The sequence below is a fragment of the Orbicella franksi genome, chromosome 10 (assembly GCF_964199315.1).
Source record: "Orbicella franksi chromosome 10, jaOrbFran1.1, whole genome shotgun sequence".
Lineage (NCBI taxonomy): Eukaryota > Metazoa > Cnidaria > Anthozoa > Scleractinia > Merulinidae > Orbicella > Orbicella franksi.
Window position 1 is genome coordinate 21,477,782 of NC_138154.1, and position 20,847 is coordinate 21,498,628.

Sequence of the window (20,847 nt, forward strand, 5' to 3'; positions counted from 1 at the left end):
AGCCAGCAACTGACCGATTGTGAGTCGTTTGCACTGGAATATGCGGACACTGATAAACGGATCGTTTGGCACATGGACGAGGTTACGTATAAAGGGACTGACGTCGTCACTTTTAGTGGTCTTTGGTAAGAAGATGGCGTGACATTCCCACTTATTCTAGAACTTGACACTTCCTGTGTAGCCACGCTTGTAGTCTGGGACACATTCACTGAAGAATAAACCACACGGACAAATATTTCATGTCAAAATCAAACTTTGTAAAAACTGTAGTTTCTGACGATCGAGGAACGACTTAGTCAGAAATAATCATCATCGCCAGAAAAGTTGAACCGACATGAGCAGTTGAAGCCCTATTTTGATCTTCAGATTACAGAAAATATATGGGGAAAAGTGTTTGATTGTCTTGCGGTTTAAAACATCTTAAAAATCCCAAGTGACTTCCTTTCTAATTTAGGCCATATATTCCTGAAGTTTGTTTCGAAGCTTCGCCGAACGCCATGAAAAATATCAATTTCGGTTCGGTTTTAGGTATTTTCAAAAGTTACATTTTACGACGCCATTTGTCACTATGTCACTAATGTATTCAAAGCTCTGGCGGTAGGTCCGAAATCAAAGTTCGATTTATACTAGTATATGGGCAATGCCCCCCTTACTTCCTATCCAGTTGATAAGTTCCAACATTCCTGTGTTTCATTTCATAAGTATGGCTTTGTTCCGTAACATCCGTAACATTCACCGTAACATTCACCGAATTTACGAAACACTACAGCTCGCGGAAGCTCTCTAAAACACCATCCATGATCGCATACCGGTGTAAAACATCGCCAAATTACTTGTTTTCGAGCTGATCGTGGCCACCAGGCGTCCTTCAAACTCATAAAACTAGAATCTAGAATTGTTCGTGATTTGGGGGTCTATTTTTGCTTGAATTTTGGCGGACTGTTGAATATTTAACCGGCGATAACGTGACCTCTGTCTGTTGATTTCAATGTGGAGTATTTTTTCTCATTCTGGTATAAAACCTTTGATACGGGTTCTGTAATTTATGTATTCTCTTTTTCCGCATCTCTATCCTGGTCCCAGAGGTTTTTCTTGATTTTTCTCCGCATGAGAGAGCTGCGAGAGAGCCGCGAAGCGGCGAGAAAGGTTGATTCTTATCTTTCTCGCCGCTTCACGAAAAGATGAAAAATCAAGAAAAACCTTTGGGACCCGGGTACCGCACTCCGCCCACTTTCTGGCGATGATTCTGACGACACGATGAAGAAGCTCGTGGCGCGTCATGGGACGTTTATGGACGTTTTGGCGGGAGATTTAGGTCATTCCAGGTCAGTCCTTTTTCAGTTTCCCATTGGAAAATGGTAAGTTATTTTTAGTTAATAATTAGCCAACACGCGAATGGATGTTACTTATTTTGCCTATTTTGTCTAAATCGAAAATTACAAATTCCTAACTGCTATTTCCGTGTTATTTGCTCTAAACTTGACATATAGAGTAGTAGTTTCGGTATGACCTTGAATTTTGACTCGGCCGATTGAAGCGTTGCTGTATTTCGCGATGTTATTTGCGCGGTATTTGCCGAATTTTTTTTGCGGTATTGCGGTGTTCAGAACCCCCCAATGTCCCCCTCTTGTAGAGTACTGAGGAGAAAGGGCCTCATGATCGCGCTTATGAAGTTTCACGGAGTCATGTCATCCAGTACCAGAATATAGTGACTGTACTCGATACTAGATGTAAACATGATGTCAGCTAAAGTGCTTGAGTTTGCTCACAATCGTCTCCCTGTTGAATGTTTTTAATGCACTGCACGAAGAAGTAACAATAGCTTAAAATTTCGTTTTACTATCAAAACTAAAGGCAAACTAGCTAACCCTGGAAACCCATGGGAAAAAACCGGGAACACAAACTGTAGTATTTATGACAGTATGAGCTGACAACGTTGGACAGTTTCAAATCCGTCTGACCTTATGCGCCCTTGCTGAGACGCAAATAACGTTTGTTAGTTCAATTGAAGTCGTTATTCATTGTTTTATTTTTTAGTTGTTTAACTGATTTTTTCCTTTATAAACAAATAAGCAGTGTTTTTTAACGAGATGCGAAAGCGTTCTGCGAAAACGATTTCGCGCGAAAAACTGGTTACAACTGCATAATTTCCTGCAGGCCCGAAGCAAATGTCATCATCCTCAAAAAGAAGACAAACGATAAACAAGCAAACCATCCGTAACAAAAGCGTTATATGCTTACGTCAACCTCCTCCTTGTATTTTCTATTTTAATAAATATCAAAATGTTATATGCACACGATATCCAATTTCAGGAACGTCATACAGGGATAATACTGGTGTCACATTTAAGAACGTGCTCGCTGAATAGCTGAAGGAATGTCTGATTGTCAACAGTTTTAAGTTGACGGATTAGGATTACTATGAAGAAGAGTTGTTTAAATTTCTGCTTGGATACTTCTGTGTTGTTAATGAACGGTTTTTGAACAATCGAGGTTGCATTAGTCTTAACGTGTTGTTCTTTTATCACACAGTAAACAGAGCTTGGGCAAGACAGCTTTGGGGTTAGTTTGTAGAGTATTGAAGAGGAAAGGCAGAAATAAAGTTAATCTATCTCTAGATCTGGACAGTAGGAAAAAACAACAATTTTTCAGATATGAAACGAAAATTTTGAATTTTACAGACATATTTCGGCAGAAACGCCCGCCTTCAGTCGGAGCATTAATTTAAAGCCAGTACCTTTGTAATCAGCGCTTGTTTTCTATTTTGTATACGTGCTAGTTATTTACATTCAATTTGTATATGAACGCTTGGTTCTGCTTTCCTTCAAAAGGCAGTTTCAAGTATTCTTCTTATACATCCACAACTCTTTCCTAACAATGTCTGCGTCTGGTTACCGTGTTATCCTATAATTCCATGTAGCAAAGAGCGAGGCTCGAGTTTAGCCATGGTTACATCTCTCACGCAGGTTTTTTATCATCAAGAGGCGACTTCAAAAGTTAGCATTTAGAGTTTGAAATAGGTTGTGATTCAGTTTCGTTTGACTAGTGAAAGAGATTACTTACCCTCAAAGAAAACGGAGAAAAGAAACGCTATGCAAACTGCAGCCCGCATCCTCGTACTGTTGTCATGGGACAAATGTGGTGTGATCTCAAAGCGTTTGAAAGTTTGCTCCTTTTGACCTTATAATGCGCGCTGGATCACGTCCAAATAAAGCTGATTCATTGAATAACTTTGGTGGCCTTAATCATTGTTTAATCTTTTAAAATTAAGCTGTCAAGTTGCGATTGTCGCCAGTTAATTTTTGTTTATATCGATAACGAAAGTGAAGAATAATCATCGCAGTAAATTTTCCAGTTTACGCAATATGGAAAGAAGAAGCCTGAAAAAAATCATGGCTTCAACGGGATTCGAGGAAAAAAAAAATTATTGCTTAAATCGCTTAAATTGGAAATTTTACTGCTATGATCATTTTTCACTTTCATCTACAACCGCAGTTCAAATACGAATTATTTCATATATACTTCACATCATTGTATCAACAACGTCTGGAAGCAGCTGTATCGCGTTGAAACACTTTTGTTTTTCAAGAAAACGGCCTATGACTTGAGCCTAAAATCTCCTGTTGTCTCTGTCATTTCAAAGTGCTTAGAACGAGGTTGTCATTCGTTAATAAAAGCTATCGTAGCACTTCGGAACGTGCACGAGTTTTGACATACTGAGTGTAAAGTGTCAATAGTCAAAGACGTCCCCTAAACGAGAAGGGTCCGTGCAAGGTCTGCAAGCAGCAGTTAGCAGTGATATCCAGTCGGAATAAAAAGCGCTGGAGTAAACTTTTCCAGTGTTAAACAGGCTGAAAGGTAACGATTTTCGGACGGCTTACTATTTTCTTATAATTGATTTCAACAACGGGGAAATATTTCCATACATGAATATCTGAGTTAGATAGCACGAAAATGCGTTGACAAGCTATTTTGGAAACAATAAGTAACGACGTCACTGGAATAAGGAACCTCCCCCCCCCCCCCCCGACAATGACGAATTCATCACGATAATCAACATTGAATCGGAAGGAAGGGGGCGAAGGGATAAATTTCCCTGACAGATACTGCAAAACTGGGCAAGCGCGCCAAAACTTTTGACGAGGATTGTAGGATCCCAGGATAAAAGTCGGCTCCGGAATAGATGGAATTTCCAAGAGCCTGTGATTAATTTAAAAAAAAAAAACAGTTGGTTCCATGTCATTTAATTTACCCATACCAGACATTGGAGAAACTCGGCGAACGTTCATTCACGACGATATCTTAGGATAGCGGATATTCAACAACATGTTTACGCTTTTCGGAAAGTCAGGTTGAGGTCAACCCGCGATCAGATTTGATATAGGTCAGTTTACAACGCACAGCAGAGTTCTTCTGCTTCCTTTGTCATTCACTCGTCCATTCACTCGAAATTTGTCAAGCGTTTACCAAGGAAGGGCAAAAAAAAAAAAGCCCATGGTTGTCTAGCCACAATTGCATAACAAGTGACAATATGAACACAAAATGAAATGTTAAACAGACTGCACTTTGTCCGCAGTTAGTCCTGACATTCTTTTCTAATTTACTTTACTTTGTTGTTTCGTTAAACAATGCTTCGAGAAGAACGATGTAACACGTTGTTAATATTTGACTATGTACGCTCATTCTTGACCTTGGTGTATAAATAAACGAACAATTATCCTAGTCACAAGGTCTGAAAAATTTTGTAAACGAAGCGGAGAGCATTACATTGGCGAGACAGCGAGAACTCTGGAGAAGCGACTAGGTGAACATCAGAAACAAACAACATCTGCAATCCGGGAACACCAGTCTCAGGCAAACCACGAGATCGACTGGGAAGGAGTCGAGATTCTTGATAAAGAGTCGGTAGATATCAAAAGGAAAATCAAGGAGGCCATCCATATAAGACGTCAACGCCCAACACTGAACAGAGACGGGGGCTATGATCTTCCCGCCACTTTTGACCATCTATTGTCACATGATTAAACAATTTGCATTCACGTGACAACGTGAGCTCACTTTTAAAATCGCTGATGAACACTGTGCGATACAGTCGAAAGCCTCGTTTACAAAATTTTTCAGACCTTGTGACAAGAATAATTGTTCGTTGTTAATGTTTGTTTGTCAATTATAAATTGTTTACGTGTACACTGAATCAACGTCAATTAAACGTGAATTAAAATGGCGAGAACAATTTGAGCCATCTGGGTGCCAAAGTTATTTTTGTTCGCGCGTGTCTTCAGTTTAGTACATTATAACATTATTTTCTGTTGTGATCGAGTCCTCACAGGTCTTAGCTGCATTTTGTTCAAAAACAAAATGTTTATATCTGAGCGCTTGAATCCAGCTACGGCCTTTCCACAGCAGTTTTGCATTGTCCAAGAAGTAACAAGAGTTTTAAGAAAAATAAGTTGCAATGCAATTCCGTCTGAATCACAAAAAGAAGGCAGTGTAGAACTTACCCTGGAGAAAACTGGGCAACAGGAACAGAAAACAAAATACAGATCTCTTACTGTTGACTTGGGACATCGCTTTGGTGCTATGTCATGTGATCTTGCGAAATGAGACAATCGCCTTTGGTAGGTTGGAAAACCAGGAATTCGGAATTTGGAATTCGGAATTTTATTAAAAAAAATAAAAAAATAAATTAAAAAAATAAATAAAAAAAAAATAAAAAAATAAATAATAATAATAATAATAGTAATAATAATAATAATAATAATAAATAATAATAATAATAAATAAATGTAAAGAAAAAATAAATTATTAATTTAAAGTTATAATAAAACCTAGAATCTGAACTCTGGACTCTTTGCGGCTTGACAATCAGACGGTTGCAGTTGAGTCACGATATGTGGTCACGCAATACCTTACTTTTAAATTATAAAAAAATATACAGAAAACAAGAAAAAACCTTAACAAGAAACACCCTCACATTCCCTGTACTTTGTTCTTTGTTTCTGAGGAAAAGGTGTGTCACACAAGAGATTTGAAGCTTTGTTAAAGAAGTTATGAATTTGGACGAGAAGGCATAGTGATTGGAATTCGGAACATTGGCTTTTTTTAAAAAAGGTTTAATTGTTCTTTCTTTGCATGATAGTATATTGTACATTGAGTTTTCTTGTCTTCAATTATTCCTAGCGGCCTATATTAGTAACGCAATCCTAAATAGTTAAGCTGGCTGTCACGCTATTGAAATATCGTTTCTCCGAATCTCTCCCATAGCTCTTGTGCCATGGCATTAGAAATAATAAGTCCTCCCTCCATCCTGCTTAACAAAGATGTTAAGTGAGATATTGTGAAGTCGTGGTTACGGTTCTTCAGACAGGGCAAGTTTATGTGGTAGTAGTGGTTTTGAACTCTTGACATTCTCCAGCACTTTGATCCATCTTCATAAACAAATGGATACCAGTCACTCTCTTTCCGCCCAATTACGGCAACAGAGTCGATAGTGTTTTCCGGTAAATCCTTACGAAAGAAACCCTCACACCCTTTACAGCGCGCAATGTTTCCTTTGAGTTTTGTTAAAAAGTATGGGTTGTGACTGGGTGGAATGGGAGGTTTTGGTGGTAGTGGAAAACCTGGAGGTACAGCGACATGTGGATTAACGGATGCGGTTTGAATAGGTAGTGAATTTAAATATGGATAAGTGGGTGGCGGATATCTGCAAGATTGAGTAAGCCCAGAATGTTGTACGGGGGGAGCTGTAGGAACCGATAAAGAGGGTCGTATGGGTGGATGTAACGAGGCCGATGATAACGAGACGCTGCACGATGGTCCTTGGTCGGCTGTGATTTGTATTTGAGGAAGATGAGGTGTGCTTGATACAGACAGGGAACTTGGCGGCAAAGAAGAGCTATATATTTGAACGTCAGTTTTTGCTTGCCTTCGACGTCTTGGGGGGCTCGGTTTCCTTCCGGAAGCTTTTGCGTTTACATCTAGCGTGGCAACAGCTGTTAAGTTGTTAGGTCTCTTTTGTTTCAGATACCACTTGACAAATTCGTTCAAACTGTTTTGTTTTTCGGCGACACTAACAACATGCGCGCAAATCTTTTTAGGTTTGAAGTTTTTGCACGTGCAAGTTATTTTCCCATTGCTGGAAACTTGAACAAAGTTTGGCGCGTCACCAAATTCTGATAACACCGAGAATGCTTTTAAAGAATTATCTCTAGATGGGGCTGGAAGAATGGTATCCTCTCGTGAAAGAAGTCGCCCAGCTTTCCCCCATATGTGAATTGCAATGTGGCGATCAAGTTGATCTTGCACTGAAGACGCGGGCAAGGAAAGATCGTTTTTAGTTGGTAAGTGTACTACTGTACTAGATCGTGCAGAAAACATGCGACCCTGGCTCTGATTATCTCTTTTTTATTTATTTATTTTTTTAATTTATTTTTTTATTTTTTTTAATAAAATTCCGAATTCCGAATTCCGGATTCCGAATTCCGAATTCCGAATTCCGAATTCCTGGCTTTCCAACCTACCAATCGCCTTTCGTACAACGGCGTGCAAACTCGGATAGCAAGAACGCTGATTGATTAACTTTTGTAATTAATCTTAAAACAGCAATTCCTGTTCAAGTAATTATTGGTGGGGCTGATAACGTGTGAAATGTATGCATGAAAGCAGCTGAATGACACAGAAATATATCACTTCCAGTTCCTGTTTCTAAGAAAATGACCTTTGCCCGAAGTCCCACAAGTGATAAAACGATTATTTGCCATTTTCTGTCACTGCTTCAGGTACCTCTATCCTACAGAGAGTAAATCTGTTCTATTTCAACACCAATTAAAAAAAAAAAAATAGTGCACGCAATTTCCAAGTTATTTTTATGCCTCAGGGTGTTATCCTGTGTATCTACTGGCAATTCTTTTATGCTGACGGATACAGAAGATAAAAGTTATGGAACGGTGCCCAGCATTGACATTTCTTATAATTACTTCTGATCTGCCAAGATATAACTCAGAGGTTGTGGGCGATTATTAGACGACGTTTTTCTGGAAAACCAAAATAATCAAGACCCGTTCAGTTTAGGATTTCAGCACTGGTAAAAAGATATTTAAAGTGGACTCGAGGTGAAAACTCACAAATGAGGCGCGCAGTGATTTATGATTAAGGTTACTTCAAACCTTCGCGGGTGTCCTCCAGAAAAAAATTCGTATGCACGCTGTTTTGAAGGAAACCCCCACAAACTATATATCAATAAAAAGGTTCTAAAGTGTATATTTCGATAAAATTATATTCTTTTTTGCCGACTGCTTTGCTAAGGCGGCAGAAGCCGTTAACGCCAAAAAGACCGACTGAAATTCCGGCGAATTAATCGGGTATCACATGCGATCGTTGATGCAAAATAACTGTGCAGTGTTAATCACAAAGCATCAATCTCTCAAAGCGTGCCAGTATTTTCTTTCATTTCTATTGGTCATCTTTTTATAGATCTGTCAAGTTCCACTACCGAAAATTCGCGTAACGTGTTGCGATAGTGAACACCACGAGAAAAGCTTTTGAAATAAAAGAATTCGCCGGCACTTTTTTATTCCGTATCTATCAATGAATGTTCTGGCCAAGTTTCAAGGAAAATCGTCGATTCTACATACCCTATTAATTCATTTAAAGAGGAGGGATTCTCTCGAAAAACGTGTGCAAGTTTTCGCCTTCTGAAGATTTATAAACATGTCACGCCTTCTCAGAGGGATATGTCAACTCAAAATGCCGCCAGCCAATGAAATAACGACCCCTAGCGTTCACAGTAAGGAAAGTTGAGCTTCGCGATAAAGCGATAGTGTTACAGTCACGTTTTAGGCGCATACGTTTTAGGTTGGTGGTCAACAATAAAGGGCAAAACGGAGAAAAGCGATGTGCAACAAGACAAAAAGAAACTAAGGAGCAATTGCTGAAGCGTGATTACAAAAAGGCACTCTTGACGGACATGAAATCTCAAATTGAAAGTATTTGATATAGGATCTCTGAATTAAGCCGTTTACCGCGAAAAGGTCGCTGAGGAGTCCATGCCTTTTGGGGATTATGACACCTTGACGGTTTATTAACTTTTATTTAAAAAAAACCCCTCTTATTCCCAATAACTCGCGCGCGTTTTAAAATTTTATTTTCATTTTTTGGAAAATGTTACCTTGAATAATGAACTTTAATTTGGTTGGGAAAAAGAAAATTTAGAAAACTTAGCCCCGCGAAGGTTTGGAGTAACCTTTCCACTCACGGCGGAGGCGTGGTGGCCTCATGGTTATTGCGCTCGACTCCGGATCGAGCGGTCCGGGTTCGAGCCCTGGCCAGACACTTTACTCTCACAGTGCCTCTCTCTACCCAGGTGTATAAATGGGTACCGGCGACCTATAACGCTGGGGGTAACCCTGCGATAGACTAGCATCCCATCCAGGGGGGAGTAGAAATACTCGTAGTCGCTTCATGTTACAGAAACCGGGTTAAGCTCCGGTCTGGTGGGCCCCTTGGTCGGTATGCAAACTTTACCTTTATCTTACCTAAAATATTTCTTTTAAACAACTTGAGAACTTCTACCACAAGTTTCAACGTGTACAACATATTTCAAGAGTTCTTGTCCGCTTAAACAAGTTTATTTACATCACACCGGACGATATTTCGGCTCGTCTCAACGTTTGTATGTGTCCACACACATGTTTTCGCTGGCGGTGTCGCGAATTAACAAATGATTAAACAAACTGATTCATTTAACTAATTCAGTGAAGTAAAATAATCCTAATGATTCCATAACGAGTAAAATTTGCTCAAGTGAAGAAGACCATTCAAAAATTTCTAGGGAGTTTAAGCAACGACCACATTTCGATGGATCTTTCATCATCAGTACAGTTACAATTGATCTCACATTATATGAATTTATATGATTGGTAAAAATGTAAACTGTAAAACACTCAAGTAATACAAAAATTTTATAAATGGCAACAAGTCTGAATAGCATATTATAACAAGATATGCTAAATGAACTACTAAAGAGTATACTTATTATGACGGAGTTGAGGGAACGATTACAAGATTTAAGCTTTTTAGATTTCTGGATATGACTCTTCTAAAAAGAGTCTTTAAAAAAATACTAAATTAAAGCAGGCAGGGGCACCGTAAAAATGTTAAAAACTGCACTGTATGACGGTGTTTCAAGTTTGAAAGAAGGTACTCTGTCAAACGTACGCGTTTCCATGGTCTACGTTATACGCTTGAAGACTGGTGGAAAGATTTCAAAGTTAGGCGTTCCTGAGGATCATCATCCACTACGGGCTTCACCTGTGCGTTTCGAAATGCTCTCTTTTTCAGGCTAAAAGTGAAAAAAAAAAAAAACTAACTTTTATTATCTCTTGTTGTACCAATTGCTCAACACGTACAGTTCTTCTGCCACTTAAAGTGCCACTGAAACGAAATTTTTGTATGTGAGATTTTTGCTTAGTAATAAAGTCTCAACCTTACTTGGAAACACTGCAAACTTTTTTTTCGCATGCGGTAAGCGAAAACTGCTTTTTCAGTCGTTCGAAGTTGGCTGGTTAAGCCCAAAATTGGCGGCCATTTTGGCGCGGCCAAAACAGCCTAGGACGTCACTGGTTGTATTACTCTCATGCTGCGCTGAAAATTTAGAGTGATTGTGGGAGAAGAGATTACTGTTCGAAGCCCCCCCCCCCCCCCCCCAAAACATCTTAAGGACATCTCAGAGCTGTAAAGCAGATAATCACAGTAGCCTTAGACATGAAGAGGTCGAGAGTCGATCCTGGGGCTTTCCAGTCTATTTAATTGGATATTTGCAGGATATTTTATGTAAGCAAGCAAACGAGTGGGAGTTCTTAGATCGCAAAATGATCGGGGCTCTTGGTGAAATGCCAGCGCTCAATTAAACAATATCTACACTCATAAAGTAAAAAAGACATGAAAACAAGAGAAAGCGGCTTTTGAAAATATTATCCGGACTGCTGCTGCACGAATCGCAGCAACAACGCTTCGAGTTTTCGAGTTGCTTCGCTTCGAGGAAACCGGACGCTTTGTAAGTTTCACGGCGGACGAGATTGTGCCACAGTGACCTTTAGTCCAGTTGTATCTGCTACATCCTACAAGTTATCACAACAGCAACGATTTAAGAAACCCTCTTCTTTTATATGAGGGAGCGAATTTAAACTATAAAGGTAAACTAAGCTGCCATGACCCTACAGGTATGTTTTCAGGAAACGAGAGAAAGCGTGACAATGTCGGCGGCGAAAGGTCATATATGCAAATTAGTTCAAATTCTGTTTAATGAACCTTCGAAAGGAGTGTAAACTAGTGACGTTTTAACGAATTGTTTTGAACTTGGATATTATTAAATGAAGATCATAGACATAAGTATGTGCTAAAGAACTCAAAGTAATCCATCGGCCGTGAAATATTGCAATTGGGAGATACGTGTAAAAGAGAAGCGAAATTCCCGCTTTGTTTACACTGATACGTATGCGGCGATAAAGCAAACCCTGCTGCGGATCACAATTTTCAAAGATACATTTTGTCTACCACAAGAACTCTCACTTATTAGTATCATAAAAAGATGCCCTCAGTGTGCAAAGAAGTACTCGACTCAAAGATGGTGGACCGTTAATAACTTCGTGATTGTGCGGATGGCTGATGCGCTTACGGCTTTTAATGCAGTAAAGTTGCCGAGATATATTCGAACCTTGTTAATAGACCTTAGATAAACGTGAGAATCCAAATTTCAGAACCAGGCTGAAAACAGACGACGAAATATCGTGTTTAGGCTTCAGGACGTGATATAAAAGTTGCCACACTCGTCTTCGAAATCTCCAGTCGAGTACTCAAGATGTTTGAAAAGTATACTACGCTGTTCTAATCTGTAGCATTTATTTTGGTGAATCTACACTCTGTGGCGCCCTCCAACGTTTACGATGTGTATTTCCTGTCAAGGCTGGACAGAAATTACAAGGTAGAAAACTAGTAGGTATCGACAATATGAAGAATAAACTTGAATAACTCAAGTGAAAACAAGAGAGAATCTATAGCGCTTCTTGCGTGAATACAACCAGTGACGTCACAAGGTCCTTAAACTCGGTTCCAGAGCCCGGACACAGTTTTGCTCCAAAAAGTCGATTTCAACATCTAAAAAAAGCACTTTCCGTTAGGATATGGGAGAAATAAAATTCACCATTACTTTAAGCACGTTTGAAACTATAGTTTGGGATAAAAAAAGAGACTACGAAAATTTCGTTTCAGTGGCACTTTAAGGTCTACTTTCACCGAGTAGCACTTGAAATAAACTGGTTGCAATCTTGGTAGGACCTACCATTAACGATAACTTCCTACAATGCCATCTAAATTAACAAATTACGGTATTTAGGGAGGAAGCCACAACAGCCTTAATTGGTTTGCATACGGGTCCTCTATCCTGGTCGAAGCGGAATTTGGAGATGCTGGTGTTTGTGTAGGGTGGAAAACCGGAGAACCCGGAGAAAAAACCCTGGTAGCAAACTCAATCGAACTCCGGTCACATTGGTGGCAGGCAAGTACTCTCACAACTGCACGATCCCTGCTCTAACTAACAACATTTTTTTGAGTTCCAAAATATCACAATCTGAATCAACAAAGGGTTAATTATTAATATCTTACCACCAAAACACGATCACAATAATCAAGATGATGACCACCACTCCTACACAAACGCCAATTACAGCCCACTTCCAAACATCGCTGCTTTGCTCAGCTGGTGCCGCTGTTGGTGACGTGGTCGGCGTGGCAGGTTTGAGGAGAGCTTCTACATTAGAGATGTTTGCACATATAGCGATCTCAAACGCGGGCTCGTGAGTTATAACAATGTTCACCAGTGTACTGCGAGGCAGGACCGAGATATTTCCGATAGAGAGTCCAGGAGGCTGCTGCACGTAAAACGCTACCTGGAGAGAGCCCGATGCGTTTCTGGGGTAATCAGGCAATAGGTGAACCTGGTCAGCGTTGTAGAGGTCGAAAACGGGGGAAAGGCTGATGACGTGGTGGAATGATAAAATACACGAATTAGTGAGAGCGAGAATTCCAGCTATTTTAGTTTGATATATTTTGTTATTTGGTGCTACCAAAGCACGAAGATGCTATATATATATAACAGTAAAAACTCAAGAGCTAGGTTATATGGTCATTTAATCACTACTCCGAGTTTCATGCCTCACGCGAGACAATCATCAGGCGACTGCCAGAAAAAACGGTTACATTCAAAGATATTTAAAAATACAGAACAATACAATTACATACTAGACGTGTTGCGTGTCTCGTGGCGCGTCACGCGGGATCTTAATCGCTAATTAGATGATAACATTTTTCAGCAAGAATTTCCTAGCATGTCTGCCACACGATGCAAGCTCATTTCTGCTGTTCAGAGTTGACATTTCCGGTTTACATAAGATGAAAAATTTCTCCCACGAACACAAATAACATCTCTTGGTAACATTCGAATAAGACCTAGCCTGTTTAACTATGCGCCACTTGATGTCATACTTAATGTTCTGATCTTTCAGGCTCCATATGTATTTACTTAGTTCAGTAGCGTGTTTGTACCGCTCATTTCGAAAAGAACATGCGTGATTACGATATCTTAATTTGAATGTAGTGTCACAGAGTCCAATGTATGTCTCTTTCGTGGTTGGTGTGATGACTTCGGCCTGGTAAATTACGCTTTCCATGCTACAATTTCCATCCATGGGACACGTGGTAGATTTCCGGCAGTTGCAATTTTTCGTTTGGTCATTAGTACGTGTGGATTTGTTAATTTCAGCTTTGTTGTGATTAGATATGATTGTTTTGATGTTACCCATGCAGCTGTAGCTTAATTTGAGTGTGTTACGGTTAAAAATTTTATGAAGTGCGTTAAATTTGGGGAAGTGCTTATCAATAAGTGAAAGGAAGCATTTACCGACGTTTGTTTCCACGTTCTTGCTGTATGGTGGATTGAACCACAGGATGTTTCGTTGTCTGTTTATTCGTGGGCGAGGTGTCTGGTTCGGTGTAGCATTGAATGATAGGTTGTAGTTGTATCCGCTTTTGTTAAGCGCTTCTTGATAGACGCCCTTAGCGTTATCGAAGCATTCTTTATCAGAGGATATTTCGGAGAGCCTCTTGTTTATGGATTCGGGGATATTTTTCAGGATGGATGGTGGGTGGTTGGATTTTCTGTGCACGTATAGAGGGACGTTGCCTTCTTCTGTGTAAGGATAGTGCTTTCTACTTTGGAGGTCAAGCGTGACGTCTAGGAAATTGACCTTGGTGGTATTGCTTCGACTGTGATCTTTAAGTCGTGGTCACGGAAAACCTTGCACATGCCCTTTTTAATCCTCTCCACTTCCTGTGGATTCCCCTTGAGGGCTGCCAATCCATCGTCGCGGTATAAGCCGATGTTTTGGCCATACTTCTTTGTAAGGAGGGACAAAAGATAGCATCCAACCAATTCACATGTTTCTACCCCGTCGAAGTACCCCATGGTGACATCGAAAAGGTTGTTTGCAGATCTCTTCTCCCATGGGCAATTTTCGCTGAATAGCAGAGATCGTTTTGCTTGCAGAATGATTTCACGCTCATGACCGGTGATTCGACGGTACTTAGTGGCAAAGTCGAGCGCATTGGAAAGCAACTTCTCAGTTATAGAGGGGTAGAACTCACAAACGTCAAAACATATGAACGATAGTGAGTTCTTGTTTTCCAAACTGTTAAACCACTTAAGAACGCTGGAAGTGTTTTTCCACTGGTTTATTTTCGTGCCGTTGATGATAAAGATGTTAATTTCATCCAGAATGTGTTTGCTTATTACACCGATTTCAGGCTTCGATTAGCCGAACGACTTAAGTTAGATGATCGCATTGAAAAATTAGCTAAGAAAGAAGCATTTATCACGTTGAAGGATCACAAGCCCAATTTTCAAGACCATCCAACGTGTCGTCTAATAAACCTATCGAAGTCTGAAATCGGTGTAATAAGCCTTTAAGGTTTTACTGTTATTCCCGCTCTAGTTCAGCTATTGAGCACCTTGTAGTAGATAAGAATTTCACTCCATTTTATCATTTATATATATATATATATATATATATATATATATATATATATATATATATATATATATCCCCTGAAGAGTGAGCGATCACGAAACAGGCTTGTCGGGATGAAAGTGTAGTTTTTTTCTATTTTCAATATATATATATATATATATATATATATATATATATAGTAGTGTATGATGGGAGCAGAAATCGAAACAACAAAGAAATGAGTGAAAATGTGTTCAGCCGGGAATCGAACGCGGGTCTCCTGGTTACCGGTCAGATGCCTTACCACTAGGCCACTGAACCAACCCCGCCATTCAGCGGAATTAGAAGGACCTTTAAGTAGCAGGTTCTGGGGAGAATCACACATTTTCTGCAGTTAGGATCGCGACACTCCGCTCAAGTTGATCACACTGTAAATTTCCCCCCGAATATGGAATAATTGAATAGGATGAGCAGGGAAATAATTACAACTAACTGCCTCATTTATATATATATATATATATATATATATATATATATATATATATATATATATATTTCGTGGCATTTATCTGGCCTTAGGAGGGACAAATGCCCTCACGTAATAGTTTATAACAAAGTAAAACAAATAAAGGAAAAAAAAAAAAAAAAACATAAAATGCACAAATGCACACTTCCGAAAGAAGTACCTTTTTCAAGACGAAGGTATGCGAAACGAAAGGGATTTTGCAAGTTTAAGTAAAAAACCAGCATATTTACCCCACAACAGATGCACGAGGGTATCTTAAGGGGTTACTCAATCAAAACGTTTACAAGTTTATTAAAGAGGCACTATATTCTATGTCGGCTAAAAACGGGTTACCTTATTTGCCAAAGATATCTTCCTCCTAGAAAACTTTGTTTAGGTATCCCCCACCCCCTGGAATGGGTTCTATTCAAAAGTGGACCCCTTTAGTAGTTCTGAGATTCAGTAAAAAATCAGTGATCACCTTTTTCCCCCAGCGTCATTTAGAACACATCTTGTCCTGTTCTCAGTGCAGAAATCCGTTGTTACAGATGCCATTTTGTCTTTGAATGACTTGTCCTTTTCGAAATCCCATTCAAACTGTCAAAGAAATGTTAAAAGGAACTCTTGTTAATGGAAGCTTTGTGTTCAAGCCTTGCAAACACCTCATACAGTATCTAAATGTCGGGCGAAATTTATCTACGAGTTAGCGAAAACAACTCTCAGTTTTTCTGCGGCAACATTGTGCTTCGAAAAATTGACTTTGATTCAGTTTAGACTCGTTGTGTTTATCTTCTTTCTTTTTAGAACTAAGACATTTTACCTCCTCTTTTCGATTACTTATGTACCTCCACTTCGTGAAAGACAGCTGTTATGGAACTCAGCCATTTTCCTGGCAAACTTCCGTAAAGGTTAAAGTGCACCTAACCCCAAAAGTTTTTTTTCGCTAAAGCAAATCCACTTGTTATTTGAAACATTTTGGCGAAAAAAATTTTGAATTTGGTTGAATCCTCAATTTTCTATGCCCTTTCAAAGTCGCGCCTGAAGTGTTACGCGACCGCGTTTCAGGGAGTCTGGGGCGGCGGTTGCTGATGACGTCTACCCAGGAACCAAACACAATGGCGCCTCAGTCAGCTCTCTGTATTTGCTCGAGAAAATGGAAAACAAAACTAATCGTTCCAATATATTTTGGGACTAAAACGTCCAAGTTTTATTTCAAAATCATTTCTTTTTCGTCACTGGAGTCAGAGTTAGGTTTCCGTGCGGAAGACACCGAAATAAACTTCGATCGAGCGCGTTCGCCACAACTGTGAACTCACTGCTTAGAGCTTTGAGAACAATTTGCAATATTTCAAGCGACGACGGGGAAGACTTCTTTGCGGACGAGTTGCTTCTATATTAGGAATGGAAAGCTAGATACGAAGTGGAGGAGCAGGCAAACGAAAAGCAGGAAAGAAAACTCAAGGACTGCTTTGGATGGTAATTTAGTCACCTAAACACAAGACTCCCACGCGTGTTTATAACCCGTTTACATTTGTCCTTAGCGAGAATGTATTTTGTCAAGGTATGGTTGTGCTATTAAATCCAGTTTGTGTTTTACTCTCTGGAATGCTTTATGTCTATAAGAGCGACGTAAGGGTTGTAGTTTTCGAGACTTCATGACCTCCAAAACACTGGCTTCGATCGATTGAAAATCGTAGAATTGTTTGGACCTGTATTTTTGAAGCCACGGGAAGCAAGGCGGAAGGAAACATTTCATACAGTTACCGATTTCACATTGCCACACGTTTTAAGTCGTAACTCCAAATAACCAGTGTAAATTTTTTTCAAAGTGTGCTGTGAAATTCGTCGGATAAGCGAAAAGGATGTGTTCCCTAAGCGGTCCGCAGATAATGTTACGCGGTCATATTTTCGACACTAATGTATAGAATGTTTGTCGCACTAGTTATTTTCAAACCTCCGAAAAAACTCTGTGAGTGTAACAATTTTGTTATCATGTAATTCTAAAGGATTAATCCTCGACTCTCATCTAAATCGAAAGAGAAATAAGTGTTTGTTGGCGGCGTGCAGTTGCGACCTGTTTACATGTCAGTATATTTGGTCGTAACGCTTCTTGATTGATCACACAACTTTGCCGGCTATGTTATAAATACTGCGGGATTGGAAGATATAGGTTGTCGATAGTATTTCGACAAATTGCTGGTTGGCTTTAAGCAGAAAATATTAAAAATAGCGTTCGAAAGTCTGCGGAACAAATTCCAGCGAGAGTTCTTCAATGGTTCTCACAGACTCAGTTCGCTTGTTTCGGTTCGACACTGAAATCAACCATCGTTTATGTCTTTATTTTACCATTGACCGATCATCGCCAGTAAATTGTACAGTATATCTTGTTTTAGATCTGGGATATTGCTGCAACAGCCGATAGCATTTCTGGAAGGCATTTCTGCGCGCTTTTCGAATGTGTATTGCACCATCCTGAAGGAAATGAGAGGACGTGAGATATTCGACCTTCCTGGGAAGAACAGCCGCTGGACCCATTCTCCTCAAACTCGGTCGTGAAACAAAATGGCGGTGTTTTAGGGCTATTTTCGAGATTTCATCGGGGCACAGAAAATCGAGGAAAGAACCGAATCCAAAAATTTTTTCGCAGAAGTATTTCCAATAACATGTAGATTCGTTTTAGCGAAAAAAAACAATTGAGGTTAGGTGCACTTTAAGGTTATAGACACCAGTTTCTTATTATTGGTCTGACTCTTTACTTTTAGGGAAAAATAGCTGAACTGACATACTTTTAAAGTTATAATTTCTATATTTCGGTAATAAAGGAGATAAGAAATTCAAGAATTACAGGAAAATTAGCCTTGTTCCAGGGGAAGTGCGGTTGCCTAGTAGGCCTTAAAACGGTTTCCGACGCCATCTTGACGGGTAGGCAAAGCGGTCAGAAATTACAGTATGGGAATCCGATGGCAAATAACTTTTTCCAAAATTCAATTTTACACATTTGTAATAAAATGTTAAAATACTAGGTAGAAGATTGTATTCACCAAGTTTGGAGGATGTAGCTTGGCTAGAAGACGCTCAGTTAATGTTTCTAATTTTCCATATATTTGTCTGTGAAATTTGTTTGGGTTGAGGACGTCTAGACGAGGTTCGCAGGAAAAAAACACAGACTTATGTATGGAAAATTACAAGCTGCATCCTTCAAACTTGGTAAATACAATCTTCTACATAGTATTTTTACGTTTTGATTCACAAATTGTGTAAAATTCAATTTTGGAAAAAGTTATTTGCCATCGGATTTCAGTACAAACACTGTAATTTCTGACTGCTTTGCCTACCCGTCAAGATGGAGTCGAAAACCGTGATAAGGTCTATGGCTACTACCCGAGATTCCAAGCGGTCTGGGTTCGAACTCTTGTGTTCTTGGGCAAGGAACTTTGCTCTCACAGCGCCTTTCTCCACCCAGGAGTATCAATGAGTATCGGCGAATTTAATGCGGGGTGGGGGGGGGGGGGGAACACTTCGATGGCTTAGCATCCCACCTAGGGGGAAGTAGAAATACTCCTAGTCGCTACGTGCTACGGAAACAGGATGTAAGTACCGTAGGAATGGGCTATTAGGCTCGAACGCAGTCTTTACCTTTTATCAAGGTTGGTTCCTATAGCAATCGCTGGATAAATGAGAAGAAATATGAAAAGTTGAAAATCATTCGGCCTTTTCGCATTGGCCTTCAAGAGTCTTAGAAATGAATATTACAGAGAGCTGGCGCAAGTAGCTAAAGCGCCCGACAGAATTACTTGGAAGCTAGTGTTAGAAAGCACAAGTCCCATGTTTTTTTGACTTGAAGAGCATAAAGGTTTAACATACAGTGGATGGTGGATGAGCAGAGTTGAAATTACTTCTGAGTTTTAATCAATTATTGACCGGTGACATGAACGTACAAAAAGTGGTATTTTACTTACATTTCTTTTGCGTGAAATTAAGAACTGCACAGCTTCTTCCCGCTCTTTCTCTGATGGCACACGCGGTTCAGTTAACACTGGCTTGGGAGCTGTGCTATTCCCATCTAGACATAAATGAATTCGTTAGGATGTTGTTTGTTTTTATATACTGAAAGCAAACACAACAATAATGAACGCAAAGAGCTAGGAACAAAGATGATCAGGATTGAGGAAGATAAAGATCTTTGACTTACAACGAACTCAAACATTAATGTTTTAAGGTAATTTCCCTGAAATAAAACTGTCAATAGATTTTTGTTCAAACTTTGTCCACTGAATATTTATCATATGAGAACTTTAATTATAAAATAAAAAGGGGGGGGGGGGATGCCCATGCTCGTTAAGGAGCAGTGAGGCATTGAAAATATCCCATTTTGGCATTATTTAATGCTTTAATGCATTCCAAGTTATTGCAAAGTCTTTGTGAGCCCAGACTCATCAAAACGCGCCCCAAACTACAGTCAATACTTGTGTCGGACACAAATAAACTTTTTAGTTTGATTTTGACAGACAGCTGAATCCTTGTTAAAACATTGGAACCAAATTGTTCGCCACAGCTTTCAAACTACAAATAGAAAAGACTACAGTGCAGCTGCTATTTTCCTTATTTCTTCAATTTTCAGTAATAGAAATCCGATCAGTCTTTTCTCACGCAAAGCTAATGATTACTTGATTAAAACGACTGGAAAAAAAATTGGGGTGCCCGAGCTCTTTAGTGAGCTATAGCCATTTTTCAACTGACAGACCTCAAAATCAAGGCAAATCCGCCATGTTTTCAATGTGCGCGTGCACGAGCACGCGCTGATGACGCCATAAATTATGCGCAGTAAGGATGCGCAATGCAAATGTGAGGAATTACCTTAAATGAAGAATGAACTTACCTACAGTGCATTGCACAGCAGTCATTGTAGCTAAGGTAAAGACAAAACAACAGCACAAATCATTAACGTCATTGAGACTAAATTTTGGGGTCACAAACGTTAAACGTAACAAGAATTGCCAGCATGACCGTAGCAATGATTATACTACAATGTTACCTATTTTCTGTCGTAATATTCGGTCATTATAGATTGTTTGTTCATTTCTATGAAGGTAAGGCTATGATACGCCAGACCCTGCATGCCATGCTATGCTGTGCCATGCCGAATTACAGTTATGGCATGACATAAGATTCGTTTTCGTGCGATTTTATGCCATGATATTCTATGGTATGCTATGCTATGCTATGCTATGCTATGCTATGCTATGCTATGCTATGCTATGCTATGCTATGCTATGCTATGCT

The 20,847-nt window shown here is 39.5% G+C and overlaps 1 protein-coding gene across 2 annotated transcripts in view; it reads right to left on the reverse strand.

Annotated features, from left to right (window-relative positions):
- Positions 1-7: 7 nt before the first annotated feature.
- The window catches only part of LOC145500201 (uncharacterized), a 32,422-nt gene continuing 11,582 nt past the window's right edge, over positions 8-20,847 (reverse strand). For both annotated transcript variants that reach the window (XM_081479720.1, XM_081479721.1), the window contains exons 5-11: positions 20,444-20,473; positions 19,524-19,627; positions 16,046-16,161; positions 12,661-13,029; positions 7,528-10,339; positions 5,502-5,613; positions 8-208 (exon numbers count right to left, since the gene is read on the reverse strand). In XM_081479720.1, the coding sequence (XP_081335846.1) occupies positions 10,234-10,339; positions 12,661-13,029; positions 16,046-16,161; positions 19,524-19,627; positions 20,444-20,473 (725 nt within the window). In that variant the 3' untranslated portion in view covers positions 8-208; positions 5,502-5,613; positions 7,528-10,233. The remainder of the gene's footprint in view (positions 209-5,501; positions 5,614-7,527; positions 10,340-12,660; positions 13,030-16,045; positions 16,162-19,523; positions 19,628-20,443; positions 20,474-20,847) is intronic.